The 16,018-nt window shown below is 40.2% G+C and overlaps 1 protein-coding gene across 1 annotated transcript in view; it reads right to left on the reverse strand.

The window, feature by feature from the left end:
• LOC110578806 (cytochrome P450 7B1) overlaps positions 1-3,987 on the reverse strand; it is a 178,547-nt gene extending 174,560 nt beyond the window's left edge. The window contains exon 1 of the mRNA XM_021688361.1: positions 3,875-3,987. Within this exon, the coding sequence (XP_021544036.1) occupies positions 3,875-3,987 (113 nt within the window). The remainder of the gene's footprint in view (positions 1-3,874) is intronic.
• Positions 3,988-16,018: the final 12,031 nt, after the last annotated feature.

Genomic DNA, 16,018 nt, shown 5'->3' on the forward strand with positions numbered 1-16,018 from the left:
ATATATATATATATATATATATATATATATATATATATATATATATAAAGAATATTTACACCATCCTAAATAGACCATAAGTAAAAATATTAACCTCAAAGGCACTGCTGGTGAGGGCTCAGATTAAATGAGGAACATGCCACTGTAAACTGGACAAAAGGGATTCTTGTCTTACAGTTGCAGAAAGCTCAGCTACATTGTGCACTGCAGTTACATGGAAAGCAGAATTTGTACCGGATGAACTTGGATATTTAGCTAAGGAGAATTCTAAGCAATGTGTTGAAGGGGTAGCCTAGTTTGTCTGGCTGCTTATAGTAAAATGTGAGAGGGAAGACGTAGAAGAAGGGAAGAATTCTTGGGCACAGAGGGACCAGGAAATGATGCTTTGGGAAATTCTCAGCCTATCCAGACAGCAAACTAGGAGAGTCACTGTCAAAAAAGAGTGCTCTGGAGAGAAAGCCAAGAATGTGGCTGGACACATTTTGCTAGTGCCTGGGAAAAATCAAAAAGTTGGCATATTCTGTTAAAATCAAGGATAGATGGAGACCAGCCTTGAAGCTTCCCTCAGCAGACAGAACCACTGTAGTCATTCAGGCAAAGCTTAATTTAGCTTATTTTGCGAGAATAACTTGATCTGGATTATTTCTTGCGTGTGCCTCTGGAAATGATAAGCAAAACTTGAACTATTTCCCAAGGTTTATATGAGGTAACCACTGAAAACTGTAATAACGAAATCCATTACTATGAAGAATAAACAGTCACTACTCTCTCACTATATAAGCTGCTTTATAAAAATATACCCCTGAGTCTCATTTCATGTTCTGGTTTGAGCACTTCCAGTTTGCGAACTGTCTTTTTGGTGTGTGCTCAATAATTTCTTACTAATTACTACTTCAGTGATTCATTGGTTTCATGTTGGCTATTTTGAACTTTTGACAATTTAGTCATACACACTCATTCACATGTACAGTATTGGTCAACCAGCGAAAAGATGAGGCATGTGACAGTTTCCCCTCAGCCATGTCAAAAGAAGTCAGGACTGTAAATGGAATGATCCAAGAAAAATCTGTGGAGGAGCCTCTTATTGATGGAGTCAATCCCTGTGACGTACATGAAAGACCCACAATGTTCTTGGGAATTTTTGTCCCAGGATGGATCATATTGAGATCCCCGCACTAATTTACATGATTTAAATGGTGAGATTTGGGACTTTGGAGCTGACTGAGATTTATGTGAGATCTTGGACCTTGTGCTGATACTGTGATAGGCTGAGATTTTTGTGAACGCTGGGACAGGGTGGTATATTTTGCATGTAAGATGGACATAAATCTTTGGAGGTTAGAGGGAGCACTGTGGTAGGAAGAATGATGTTTCCCAACGATGTCCATGTCTTAATCCCCCAAACCTATGAATATGTTACCTTACATCATAAAAAGGGCTTTGCAGATGTGACTAAATTAAGGACCTTGAGATGGGAAGATTATCCTGGATTATCTGGGTGGGTTCAACATAATCACAAGGGTTCTTATAAATCAGAGGCAGAAGCATCAGAGTATGAAAAAAAAAATGAATTCTGGTGGCCTTTAGAAACTGAAATAAAGGGCGCCTGGGTGGCTCAGTTGGTTAAGCAACTGCCTTCGGCTCAGGTCATGATCCTGGAGTCCCCGGATCGAGTCCCGCATCGGGCTCCCTGCTCGGCAGGGAGCCTGCTTCTGCCTCTGACCCTCCCCCTTCTCATGTGCTCTCTCTCTCTCTCTCTCTCTCGTTCTCTCTGTCTCAAATAAATAAATAAAAAAAAATCTTTAAAAAAAAAAAAAAAAAAAGAAACTGAAATAAATAAGGAAATGGATTCTCCCCTAGTTCCACCAAATGCAAACACTTTGATTGGGGCCAGTAAGGTCCATTTCTGACTTATGTTTCCAGAACTGCAGGACTTAAAAATCTATGTTACTGCCCCCTCCCTATCATATTTTCTGTGAACACCTTCCTCTATTCATAACAAGCCCTTTAACTGTAAGTATCCCCTTTAACACATATATAAGTTAGTGCCACTCTGTATTTCATTTATTTAGAAGAATTTAACCATTTTATATTTATTTTATATTGTTCTGGTAGGACTAACTTTTGTCATTTTTGCAGGGAATGGGAGGTAGGGAAAGAATAATAGAGGCATGTTTGTTTTCAAGTTGGCCTTGCTAACCAGACTCTGCTTTTATATGTTGTCTTTATAATAATTTAGAAAGTATCTATATTTAAGTCAATTATGGGGTGCCTGGGTGGCTCAGTCGTTGAGTGTCTGCCTTTGGCTCAGGTCATGATCCCAGAGTCCTGGGATCGAGCCCCGAATCAGGCTCTCTGCTCAATGGGAAGCGTGCTTCTTCTTCTCCCCTCCCCCTGCTTGTGTTCCCTCTCTCGCTGTGTCTCTGTCAAAGAAATAAATAAAATCTTTAAATATATATATATATTTAAGTCAATTATTAGTAAAAAATGGTGATTTTTAAAAACATATGTATATGATTAATGACTTGCTGGAAATGAACTGAGTTCCTAGCACCACCCAAATCTTATCTTGAATTTATCAGTTTTATTTTAAGATTTTTTTTTATTTATTCATGACAGACAGAGAGAGAGAGAGAGAGAGAGGCAGAGGGAGAAGCAGGCTCGGAGCCTGATGCGGGACTCCATCCCAGGACTCTGAGATCATGACCTGAGCCGAAGGCAGATGCTTAACCATCTGAGCCACCCAGGCGCCCAGTTTTATTTTAAATGTGGCCTTGGCTGAGGGATAGACACTGTGGAAGATGGAACCTACATAGAATCAAGTAACACTGAATTAAAGTATCCTAAATTCTCATGTTGGGTTCTAAAGCAAGAGCACAGCCATTGGAAAAGGCAACCTGAGGGGAGGGCATGGCACATCCCAGGAAAATCACTGAAAATTTGCATGGGGGAAAAAAAGCAATACTCCCTTCTAGAGTATTCATCCATGCACATTCTAGAAATGTCCCCAGGTATCTGAATGCGGTACAATGGTGCCATTTTCCCCAAACCTTTGAGAAACAACCTGTATCACACAAACATATACATATAAACATATCTGTGTGTATATATACCTACGCAAACATCTAATCGCAAACAGAAAATACAGTGATTTCGAGTGAATGCTTCTATTTAAAATATTTGTTTCTACTTCCACATTTCAAATCTGATAAAGAAGTGACACACTTCTAGCGTTGTGTTGTTATTGGTTTTGTTCTAATGAAAATAATACAGTAAATGCACAAAATGCACACCATAAACTCACTTAGTAGTCACCAAACTCCCATGATGTATTATTACTGCGTTTTTCCACATGAGGTACAGTGATGTAAACTGAGGCACAGAGAAGTACCCAGAATTATTGTTCGTACCATACACTGCCATTCTCCTGAAACATTTCACTTTTAACTGAAGGAAATGTAAGAAAATTCCCCTCGAAATGTTCTACGAATTCTACGCCATAAAGCATCAACTCATTGGAACTCGGCACCAAAATGTGTGTGTTTGGAAGCCATACGTGATGCATAATGAATAATGCAAACCTAGGGCTTATTACATACAACCTACACGGGAGCAGCAAATCGAGTTCGGTCCCAACGCTTTAATATGTATGCGTGTGTATGGGGAAGACGCAGAAGAAGCCTTTGTCATTACACACAATCCCCCAACACTCCGCTGCCCCGCAGCAAGTTCTGACTACACGCACTTGAAATCCCTGGGGTTGGGGGGGCGGGGTACTCCCTCGGCCTGCCGGGTCGGGCACAGTCCGCGGGGCCCAGGGCGCATGCGTGGCCCGGGCAGCCGGGCCGCGCGGTAAGGCCGCCGGGGCGCTTACCTGGTGCGCCCGGCGCGCAGGCACAGGACCACGACCAGCAGGGCCGCGGCGAGGGCCAGGCCCGGGAAGCTGAGTAGCTGCGGCAGCAACGGCTCCAGCGAGAAGAGGCCCATGCCCGCGGACACGTCTTCCGCCGTCTGGTTCCCGCGCGGCCGCAGCGGACAGCCAGGGGTCTCTCCCGGGGCAGCGACACTACTGCTTCCCGCGGCGTCTCTCGGCGACTCTTTCCCGGTCCGGGCGCCAGAGGCGGGCCTGCTCGCGGCGCTGCCAGGAATGTCACCGCGGGCCCCCGAGCCTGAGTCTCAAAGTTCTTGCACTCCCCTCCCCCGGCCCAGCCCCCACCCACGCGCACCGCCCCGCTCCGCGACCGCCTCCGGCCAAGCGGCTTCTGGAAAAACGGCGCCTGGGTTCCTAGGGGCCGGAAGGAGGGCCAGAGAAGAGGGGGAAGGGGTTAGGATTTCCTGACGACGAACCTCTGAAGGCCTGGAGGAGGGAATTTCTGTTCAGTTTTGGAAGTGAGTCGCTTGGGTTTCTCATCCCCTAGCCCGCGCCCCTCAGGAGGAGGGACCCTGCCTGCTCCTAGAACAGCGTTGGGACTGTGCCCGCTGCTCAGTGGCACCGCTGATCTCTTAGGTACGACCCAGAGAACAGAGAACCCTGCAAGCGGCAGGTACCTGTAATGCACGCTGCCTCCAGCCTGGTCCCGGCCACCTCTTTGGCCCTGCACATCCTGTTTGCGCACACGCTTTTTTTGAGAGCCTACTGTGTCCGAGAGGTTAGGAATGGAGACCAGGGCCGGGAGGCATACAGTCCAGGAATAGAGAAGAAAGACCAGTCTATTGCAGAACAACGCTAAGGGCCGAAATAGAAGTGGTAGAAGCCCCACAGGTTGTTCTTACAAAGGATAAGGGAGAAACGTTTAAAATATCTTTGTTGGAGTAAGGCCCGTTCACCAGGGACTTAACACATGTTTGTTACTCTCCACACCAAACTTGAGATGTAATTTTTAGCAGTATTTTAGAGAACATGTAATGATACTCTGGCTAAGTAATTTACCCTCGTTGCTCAGTTGATAAGTAACTAATAACCATTCTTGCCACTGCGTTTTCTACTTTATGTAAGATTTTGTTTGCACTGTTCTCTGGACTATTACAACAGCTTGTGGACTGATCTCAGACCTCTGACCTTTCCAGCCCATCCTCCCCATTGGCACCTCTCTACAACACAGACCTATTCTGCTTTTACCCTATTCAAAACTCTTAATGATAATGCCTTTGTGACTAAGTCATAAATCTTCCACCTGCAATGAGAAGCCCTCCACAATTTGTCTGCATTGTATAACTCCCAGAGCTAGTACAGTTCCATATACACTAACTCTTGAGCCACGGAGTCCCTCACAGTCTGCCCTTTCACACGTTTGCTTATGATATTTGCTCTGCCTGAAAAGTTTTCCTCTCTCCCCTAAATACTAAAATTCTACCTACCTCTCAAGGTATAATTCAAATCCCACTTCCTCCTAGAAATTATCCGTAACTCTTCTTTTGTAATTAAGATCTCCATCCTCCATACTTTTAACACTGTCTCAACTTTTCACCCCATCACATTTTTCTACCGTATCTGAGTTATTTCTAAGTCTGTCTTTCTTGCCCTAGAACGTGGGAACCATCTCTCAGCCAGCCTTGTCTGCACCCACTCTCTAGCCCCCTCCCCTGAGTCCCCATCCCCTGAACCCCCACCCCCTGAATCCCTGCCCCTGGGGTTGAGATGACATAATTGTAAGTACTTTGCATGCGCCTGGCTCTTAATGCTCCATAACTGAATTAAGCTACTGCATTGCTGTCCTTGGCCCTAAAGCTATAAATGGCTGGGCTAGCATTAGAACACTAATGCTTATGAGTATCTTCATCTTTGACTTTTATTCCAGGATGTTTCTACTGCCTCTCCTTCCTCCTGTTGTAAATTCAAATTTCCATGAAATCCAAAAGGATACAGTGAACCAACAGCTACTCTGTCTCCTCCAAGGTAAAACAAATTGGTTTTCATCACTGCGTGGCCGGTAGAGCCAGCTTACTGGACGATATCCATGCTGTGCATTTCTGTAACCACTGCAGAAAGCCCCTCTCACTAATTTTCACAAGCATCCTCAACTTTTTCTTTTATTTTCCATTTGATCTCCTGGATGACTCTTCTGTTTGAAAATATGGGTAAAAATATTAAGCATTAGTCAATCTGTTGAACATTTACTATGTACCAGGCATCATGCTAAACATTTTACTTCGTAACAATAATAGCAAGCACCTGCAGTTAGTCACACTGTCTTAGGAAAGTGGAAGAAGGAAGACCACACTGTCACCTACTAGATTTGGTTAGCAACTGTGTCATATTCCTACAGTCTCTGTATAGTATTTTACTTCGAACACTTTACGATGTGCACTTAACAAATTTTGAATGTATCTTTCTCTTATATTTTCCATTTATTTTAAAAGGGACCTCCATTCTGTAAACTGACCTGGTTGAAATAAAATTGGAAGACTTTTTTTATTATTTTGGTCTCGTAACCCAGCATCAGCATCATTATATTCCATCTAGTTCAGTATATTTTACTTCTGAAACATGCCTTTATTCCCATCACTTTTCTGACAGAGATGACTAGTCGCTCTTCTATATCTACTTCCCCCTTGCTTCTCAGTAACAGTCCTTGATTTTTAAATGAACATGTATGTGACTGTCCACTACAAAGACTTCTTTCTCAGCCTTCCTTGTAGTTAGATGTGACCAAATTCTCACCAGTAAGTTAAGTTTAAGGTATTAGTTCAGAAAAGTGCCCTTAACAGGAATGAACAGACCCTTTTGCTTCCCTCCTTCCCTTTTCCACTGCTTTGAATGTGGATGCTATACCTGGAACCCACACAGCCATCTTAGCACATATAAGTATATCCCAAATACTACATTTAGTGTTTGTTGTTTATATGAAATTCAAATTTAACTGGGGATTCTACATTTTTATTAATAAATCTGGCAATTCCAGCTTAATTCCAACACAGGGGTTCATAAGGTATACAGGAGAAGCAACTGTAAAATTCTGGATGCTCAGCAGTCCCCTTCAGAAACAAGCCACAGATTGTTCCTTCAACATCAGTTACCAATGTTAGTGTCTTGTGTACCTTGGCCGTACTAATTAGACCAGGGTTAACAGATCTAAAAGAGTCATGGCGTGGCCCTTAGACTTTGAGGTGTGCAGATGTGGAAGTATGTTCAATATAGGTAACATCTGGCCTAGTCATCTTTCTCCAGAAAATATTGATTATGAAACACATGGAGAGAGAGAGAAATACAAGCAAAAACAGAAGTGAAATCAGAGAGAGTAAAGGGAGAGGGTGATACATTTGAGTCTCTAAAGTAAGAGTCATGACAATTCAGATGATGGGTCATACTTCAAAGCTCCCTCCACCTGCCCAGGTGACTCTCATCTGGCAGGTGGTCAGAGCTGCCAGTCTCTTTCTCTGTTCTCTTTCTAATCTAATCTCAAATTCTGGCCCAATTTCCTTTGTGGCCTTTTCATTTTAAAGAGCCTGTTTGGAAGTCAACAGAACTTCAATTCTGATATATCCCTCTGCTTTTCAACATGTATGTCCTAATTCTCCTGCCCTTTGATAATACTAGTACATTGGATTGAGACCTCCAAATCCACCGACTTAGTCAGTAACATTTTGTTAAGTGTAAATGTTGTCCATGGCACTATACTTGGCCTGCTGGAGCTACAAAAATGAATTAGATGACCCTTACTTCAAAGAGCTGCGACCAAGAGAACAAAAAGGATTGACATCAGAAAGGAGAACAAAAAGAGGCCAGTCCACGTGAGATTGTGGAGTGACAATGGAGAGATTACAAGCACAAGCACTCATATGGCTTTAATTTTGTGAATTCCTAGGAGGCAAATAAGTGCTGGAGAAAGAGTAGATGACATTCTGGCTTTAGTTGTTGGGAAATATTTGAAAGTCCCCCCGTGAAAATGTCAAAGTGGACTCCACACATTTTTTTCCCCCAATATTGGGAAGTTCCTAAAATCAGACTTGATTACTTAAGCCCGAAAGGTCCTATCAACTTTTGACATAAAATATAGATTGGGTTTAATTGTATGGGGACTAACATAACATAATAAAATAAAATTTAAAAAAATTAAATAAGTCGTACCTATAACTAAATAATGACTGTGGTTATCTTTTCCCCCTTCTTCACAAGCTCTGTCTTGACTTTGATTTCCTATCCCCTTCTGTAGATTTAAGACCCCCTCTGGGCAAAATTGTGAAACAGAGGAAGGAAAGAAAAGGAAAGAAGGAAGGAATTGAGAGGATTGAGAGGACCTGCCAAGTGCCAGGTACTGCTTCATGTTTCACATGCATTGTCTCATCTAATCTTCAATACTATCTCGGGGGCGCCTGGGTGGCTCAGTTGGTTGGGTGACTGCCTTTGGCTTGGGTCATGGCCCCGGGGTCCTAGGATCGAGTCCCGCATCGGGCTCCCCCTGCTGTGCCGGGAGTCTGCATCTCCCTCTGCCTCTGACTGCCACTCCCCCTGCTTGTGCTCTCTTTCTCTGTGTGTGCGTGTGTGTGTCAAATAAATCAATAAAATCTTAAAAAAAAAAAAAACCTCAGATGTAGGTATTCTTTCCTTTTCCATAACAGAAAGACAAGACTCAGAGTTTCAGAGCACCCGTGATTGCTCCTCCATTCCACTGTGAAGTTGCCCCTCCTGTCACTATATCATTTTGCCTTCTTTAGAGCTTTCTTTCGCTAACCCTTTACCATATCTGTTTAGTCATTCTTACCTCCATTTTTATGGATCCTGTTTTTACCTTGAGCTGCCCATAACCAACATACCCCATGGCGACAAATGGGCCTCTGCTTTGTACCTTGGCCTACTGCAGCCCTTGGCTAACTCTGAGGCTGATCTCAGTTTTCCCATCTGTAAAATGATACGAGACTACCTTCCCCTATAGGTTTATGAGGATTAAGTTGTGAGGAGTAAATATATGACAATAGAAATGCCTGGACCTTGTCCCTTTTTCACATTTGAACACCTTCTGCTCCACTGACATAGGGTTTAAGTAGAAGTGAGTTAATTAGACAAATTCAGCCCAGCTGAGGGGTTAGCTTGTTGATATGCTACTTCTGCCTAATTAAAATATAAAAGGTGCCACTTTCTTGTTTCCTTAAGGTGACTATCCTGATTGTGGCTGAGATGGCAATAATGGTATATACTGAGACTTGAGGCTGCTATAAGCCTGAAAGTTGTTGTTCAGTTGTCACGTTGTAAATAGTGAGGCATCTTGGATACCAGCCCTGAACCTGACTACAAATATCTTAAATTATAATTACTCCCTCTTATTCTGGCTTTCTTTGCAATTTAAACAATGGTACTTATTTTCTCGTTAGTTTTCCCCTCTCCCAAAAAGCCAGCTTATAGTATTAACCTAGCACTTAGCTTACACATATAGACATGGCAGGCAAAATGCTTATTAAATAAAATGCTGTTGAGTGAACAGAGTGACCCAACAACAGAGAGTGTTGTTACATTTAAATCTCTTTTTTATAAAGTACAATTTTAGGTAAGACGGGAATGTAATCATTTTGAAGCAGCTTTAAAAATGGTGAAACAGATGGCTCTGATTATCTCCAAGAGGCAAGGAATAGATTAAATAGTTTTGTCATTTCTCGTTTAATAGTCTTGGCATTATAACTTATACACACTTGAGTTTTGAATACTCTGGCTTACAAATTCACAATGCCATGTTAAAGCTTAGTTCATTCTCATGATCTGACCCTACTTCTAATGCCAGTATTCGAGATTGATTCTCTCTCTGTCTCTGACTCACTTACTGGCTTTTCCAACATTTCATTTCCCACTTAGCCCTGGAAACCAGATTTCTGAGGACAGAATGTACAGGGATCTCTCTGAGCATTCCTTTACATAAGAACCATTCCCTCTACCTTCACTCCCCAGAGCAGGGCTCTGTTCACTAAAGGAACGTTTTATAGATTAAAAAACAACAACAACACAACAACAAAAAAACAGACTGGTTCTTGGAGAAGCAACAAAGTGTCCTGGTCCAAAATAAAATCTACCCACAGCACCTCTTTCCTACCAGGTTCTGCTGTTTCTACCTGTTACAGGAGAGGTCCTGGCAAACAGACTCAGGGAGAGATCAGTGCAGGAGTTTAGTATTAGAGCAAGCTCTCAGAATCAGCACCAGGGGTGGGAGAGTGAGGCAAACACATAGACAGAGGGAGAGTTTGGGCTGGGATTCAGTTTCAACAAGACTCAGCCCCTGAGGATATCTAGAACTCAGATGGCCCTTCAGAATTTGCCCCCAAATAGGGTGAAGGTTTAGATCTTTAGAGCACAGTAGCAACAAGTCATTTATTGCTTTGTGGACTGCCCTCAGGATGGTGAGGAGGATGACCTTAGACAAGGGAGCTCTCTGTATCTGAAGACAGTTTCTGAAAGCAGCTGGTGAACTCCCAGAAGCTGGGAGCACAGGTCTTCCCATTCTGACAAAGAAACTGAGCAACACAACACAGTGTCCACTAAATACACAGTGTCTACTGTGGTGCCACAGAAATATTTCAGGGGCAGGGTTACCTGACTGGCTCAGTTGGTAGAGCGTGCTACTCCCGATCTCAGGGTTGTGAGTTTGAGCCCCACTTTAGGTGAAGAGATTACTTAAAAATAAAATCTTAAAAAAAAAAAAAAAGAAGTATTTCAGGGGCAGATAGCACATCGATGGTGATGATTCTTGGATTCATTCATTTTGTAGTTGTTTTCATTTTTACTAGCAGAACTATCATAACACTAGCCTCTCAGCTTCTGAGATGACACAACAATCATGTTTATTAAATGATTCTAATCTTAAAGAAAAACTGTACACTGTTTATGAGTCAAAGTTTTAGTACAATATTGCAAGAAGGAAAGCCTCTAGGAGGTCAGTTCAACCATTTACTCTGATTAGGAACATTATAGAAAGAGATTGTTAGTTAACCATTGTTAGATTAGCTACAAAAGGGAAAGAACAGCTTAAAATGACTCAGCTCTTGGCTTATGGGTGACAGTCAACAAGGGCGAGTTTCCCCAAGTCCAAATCCCATGAAATTTTATCCGAAAACCACTTAAGCATTTTTCAGGAGCACCAAGTTCTTCCTTTTCATTAGGCAAAAAGTTTCTGCTGCAAATAAGATTCAGACAATTTTTCTTTTACACTAACAAGTTATGATTCAGACAATTTTTCTTTTACACTAACAAGTTATATTTCATTTACTCAGTCTATCACAGTGACCCTTCCTTCACAGAGTCCCATCCCTCTTTTTTAATTTAATTTTAATTTATTTATTTTATTTTTATTTTTTTTAAATTTTATTATGTTATGTTAGTCACCATACAATACATCATTAGTTTTTGATGTGGTGATCCACAATCCATTGTTTTCGTATAACACCCAGTGCTCCATGGAGTACGTGCCCTCCTTAATACCCATCCCTCTTATCAGGCTGGTTGCAACTTGGACTCATGATTGGCCCTTCCATACTCACCCATTCTTTAAAACCTAGGAAAAAAAATCCATTCATACTTTATCCCCCATTCCTCTCTGATTCCTCATTTTTTGAACTCTGTCTCCAGATTTCTTCCCACCCTTCTCTTAATTGTTCAAGGCTCAACTGAAAAATGGTCAAATTTATTCCTACAAGGTGTTCTGAACCTTTTTTCTTATTTCTTCCTCCAGTTTTCTGATCACGAGCATTTCCGTGGTTGATCGATTCCTTTCTCCTTTCTTCTCTGAAGTCTGACATTTTTCCACCAAGATGGCCTATTTTTATATTTTTAAAAGCAATTAATAATTGCAACTATACATTCACTGAAAGTTTTGAATATTCTGACTTATGAGAAAACCTTGCACTACTATAAGAAGAAATTAATTGATTTGTAATAATTCTGAAAAGCAGTCTAATTGTTTGCTTACCAGGGTTGAAATACAACTAAAACAGGTATACACATACATCAGCATTAGCCAAAAGCTTCCTAAAATCTATGGTTGCATGTGTGGCATCTGTTTTGACCGTATGGCAACTAGTAACCAGAAGGCAGAACTCTGTACCTTCACTTGTTTCTGCAAGAAACCAAACCCAGCAGGCAGTGAAGTCTTTGCTGCAAATTTGTAAGAAGTCACATTGTGCAGCATACAAAATTCTACACACACAAAAATCCTCAACATTTTATGCCCCCAGCCCTCTCAGACCACATTGCAATAGGAAACATCTTTCTCTTCTCCCAGACAGAGTCCACCCTCTCTGGTTCTACTTTCCTTCCAGAATTTTCCTCTTCAAGTATCAAATACCTCCGGCCTTTGTAATGCAAAGCAATTCAACTCACATCTTTTATTTGAGCAAGCTACTGGAGTCTCCCTTGTCTAGAAGCTATCAAAAAACTTTCTTCTGAACAATGAGCCTGTAATATTTTCAAAATATAGTCATCATCTTCAACAACACCAATTTTAAAAAAATTAAGTGAAATTAATCATTTTCTCTTTCAGGAATGTAAGTAGATGTTAGGGAAATTAGAAAAGAATGGTATCCTCTCTCTCCCATCCTTAAAGATGCTCTAATGACAGTGACTGGTCAGTCAGGGTGTATGTGAACTGACAAATAGCAACATGCATCCCTTCTGCATTTATAAATGCATCAGAGAATCCCATTTATAGTCATACTATGTCTTTTCTCCACTTGTCCCTCAGGCTAGATTCTTGGTCTAGAAAAGTGCAAGGACTAATTCAGGCTTTTCAGAGTTTCCTCCTCCCACCTGTGGGTGTTCTATGACCCCAAAATCCTTTCTCTTTCCCCATGTCTATTTGCCTTTCCTTCTACTTTATCCCATCAATCTAAAAACCTATTCCTTATCTAAATTTTCGCTGACAGTCTCAGCAAAAAACTTAGCCCTCTGGCATTTACACAACCCTCATGCCAAGACAAACATAGTGTAATGCTTTAAGGAAATTTCTATTGCTCACACAGAAGTTGAGGTATATATTAGAATTCTACCTTTCTACTTTTCTCTGTATTTCTGTATCAGGAATCAGAATATAATTATTTGTAATTAGAAGTCTGAAAATGAACCAGCATAGGGCTTTTGAGTCAATAAGGCATTTTCAAACATTATCTCATGTGACTACTTGACCTTCTAGTGAGCTGAATATTATCTTCACTTTACACACATACCTGATAAATTCCCTGACAACAAGTCCTGTGTCTGTCTGTATTCACCAGTGTACACATAATGCTTGGAGGATTATGTGACACTTTGTAGATTCTCAATAAATATTTGTTAAATGAATGAAAATCAGAAAACTATTGTTAAGAAATAAAATGAAATTAATATTTATCGAGTACCCACTATGTGCTGATCATCAAGCTAAATAACTTCGTATACATTTTATCTGTGCAATATTCCCATAAGCTTGACCAAGTTCAAGAGCCAGATTGTGGAAGCAGATGGATACTCAGTTATTAATCTGAATATCAGTAGTACTTTTTCTACTGTATAGGTTTGCCTCGCTATACATAATGCATTTCTAGATCTCTTCTGTATCAGTCTACCTTAAAATTTAGTTCCTTTTCTAAAAAATATTTCTAAATCTTGGGTCAATATTTGTACAACATTGAAGCTTTAATTTGGGGAAAACACCATGAATAGAGAACTAACTGAGAGAGAGAGCAAGGGGTAGGCTTAGTTGGTTATTTCTGAGAAATACAAAGAACAGTGCAAGCCACAGGGATAGATATTGGGACTGATCTTACTGAATTTTGTTTTGTTTTTCTAAAAAAATAATGTACAGTAGAAGATTTTCAGACACTGCAAGAGTCACATGCCAAGATAACAGAAATAAATAACAGTTGTCTCTCTTAAAGCTCAGTAAGATATCTGTTTTAGAAAGAAAACATCTTGATTGTATCAAGCAGAGGCCTCATCTTGACAGCTTCATTGTGTTCACTGCAAGGATTTATCAGTCTTGAGGACAAAAGAAAAAAAAAAAAAAAAGATGTGGTCCTGCCACCAGTCCACTTGGAAGAGATTTTGGGTCACATGAAATACACAAACTGTTCAGAGGATAAAGTCTATAGGAGAGAGAAGGAATAATTTTTGGATTAGTAGCCATTCCTTCTTCCTATGTCTTTACCTCTCTCTCCTCTCACTTCCTTTGGAACTTGAGACAGAGCCTTAGAAAATGAAAGGCTATTAAAGGAAAAAAAAAACCAAAAAACAATTTTGCTAAAATTTCTGCAAATACTAGTAGCACAATAACACAAAGTGGTATCATTTTGTCACTCACATATCACATGTAATGACATGTAATGTAAAGGGGGTGTGGGTATTTTTTCTAATTCATGAAGCAACAGCCTAGGAGTCCTAGACCCAGGTGACCAAAATCTGAAGGATAGAATTCTTCAGAGAGAATTCTGAGATAGAATTCTGAGATGTAACTAGTGATTTCCAATAACCCAATTCCATGATGCCGTATTCACTGTTCATTTTTTAGTCAACATCTTACTTGCCTTCTCAGCAGTTCCTTCAGTCTAATGAAATACTTTCTTTTCTGCACCTGTAGGACAATAAATACACTCCTGAGGGTCCTCTTACCTCTGGCTGCTTCTTAACCTCCTTCATCAGTTATTCCTTTGCTTGTTCTCCATGTCAAAGGGCTTGATCCCACACGCTACTCTGTCCTGCTACAAACTCTGAACAGAGAGAAAGGAATCTAAGCATACTGCTAAAGAAAGTCATGAAACCACAAAGAAAGAGTTCAAGAGAAGAAGAAAGGAACTATAAAACAGCTAGAAAACAATGAACAATATAGCAATACGTAGACCCCTATCAATAACCACTTTAAGTCTAAATGAACCAAATTCTCCAACCAAAAGTCATAGAGTGACTAAATGGATAAAAGAAAAATAATCCATCTATGTGTTGCCTACAAAAGAGTCACTTCGGATGTAAGGAAACACAGAGACTGAAATTGAAGAGATGAAAAGATATTCCTTGCAAATGGAAACCAAAAGAAAGCTGGGCTAGCCATTCTTATATCACACAAAATAGACTTTAAGACAAAGACTGTACTAAGTGGCCAATAAGAACATTACATGATGATAAAGGGGTCAATCCAACAAGAGGATATAATATTTGTAAATATTTAGCCACCCAACAAGGGACAGTTAAATATATAAAGCAAATATTAACAGACCTAAAGGACTAAATAGCAATACAATAGTAGTAGTGGACTTTTATTACAATTAAATCCAATTACATCAATGGATAGATATAGATCATCCAAACTGAAAATCAATAAGGAAACATTAGCCTAAATTGGCATATTAGACCAGATGGACTTCACAGATAAATACAGAATATTCCATCCAAAAGCAACAGAATACACATTCTTTTTAACTGCACATGAAATATTCTCCAGGATAAATCATATGATGAACCACAAAACAAGTCTTAATAAATTTAAAAAGAAGATGGAACTCATACCAAGTATATTTTACAACAACAATGATATGAAACTAGAAATCAATTACAAGGAGAAAAGTGGAAAATTTACAAATATATGAAGATTAAACAACATGTCGCTAAATAATCAGTGGGTCAAAGAAGAAATTGAAAGAGAAATCAAAAAATACCTTGGGCAAATGCAAATGGAAATGCAATATACTAAAACTTATGGGATGCAACAATAAAAGTTTTAAGAGGGAAGTTCATAGTGATAATTGCTTACATAAAGAAAAAACTCTCAAATATTAACAACCTAACTCTATACCTCAAAAAACAAGAAATGAAGAACAAATGAAGTTCAAAAGTAGGAGAAGAAAGGAAATAACCAAAAACACACAGAAATAAATGAATTCTACCAAATGAAATGAATTCTACAAAACATTCAAAGAAGAATTAATACCAATCCTTCTCAAACTCTTGCAAAAATACAAGAGGAAGGGGAGGAGCAAGATGGCGGAGGAGTAGGAGACCTAAATTTCGTCTGGTCCCAGGAATTCAGCTAGATAGGGATTAAACCATTCTGAACACCTATGAACTCAATAGGAG

Source organism: Neomonachus schauinslandi, chromosome 4 (genome assembly GCF_002201575.2).
Source record: "Neomonachus schauinslandi chromosome 4, ASM220157v2, whole genome shotgun sequence".
In the NCBI taxonomy this organism is placed as follows: Eukaryota; Metazoa; Chordata; class Mammalia; order Carnivora; family Phocidae; genus Neomonachus; species Neomonachus schauinslandi.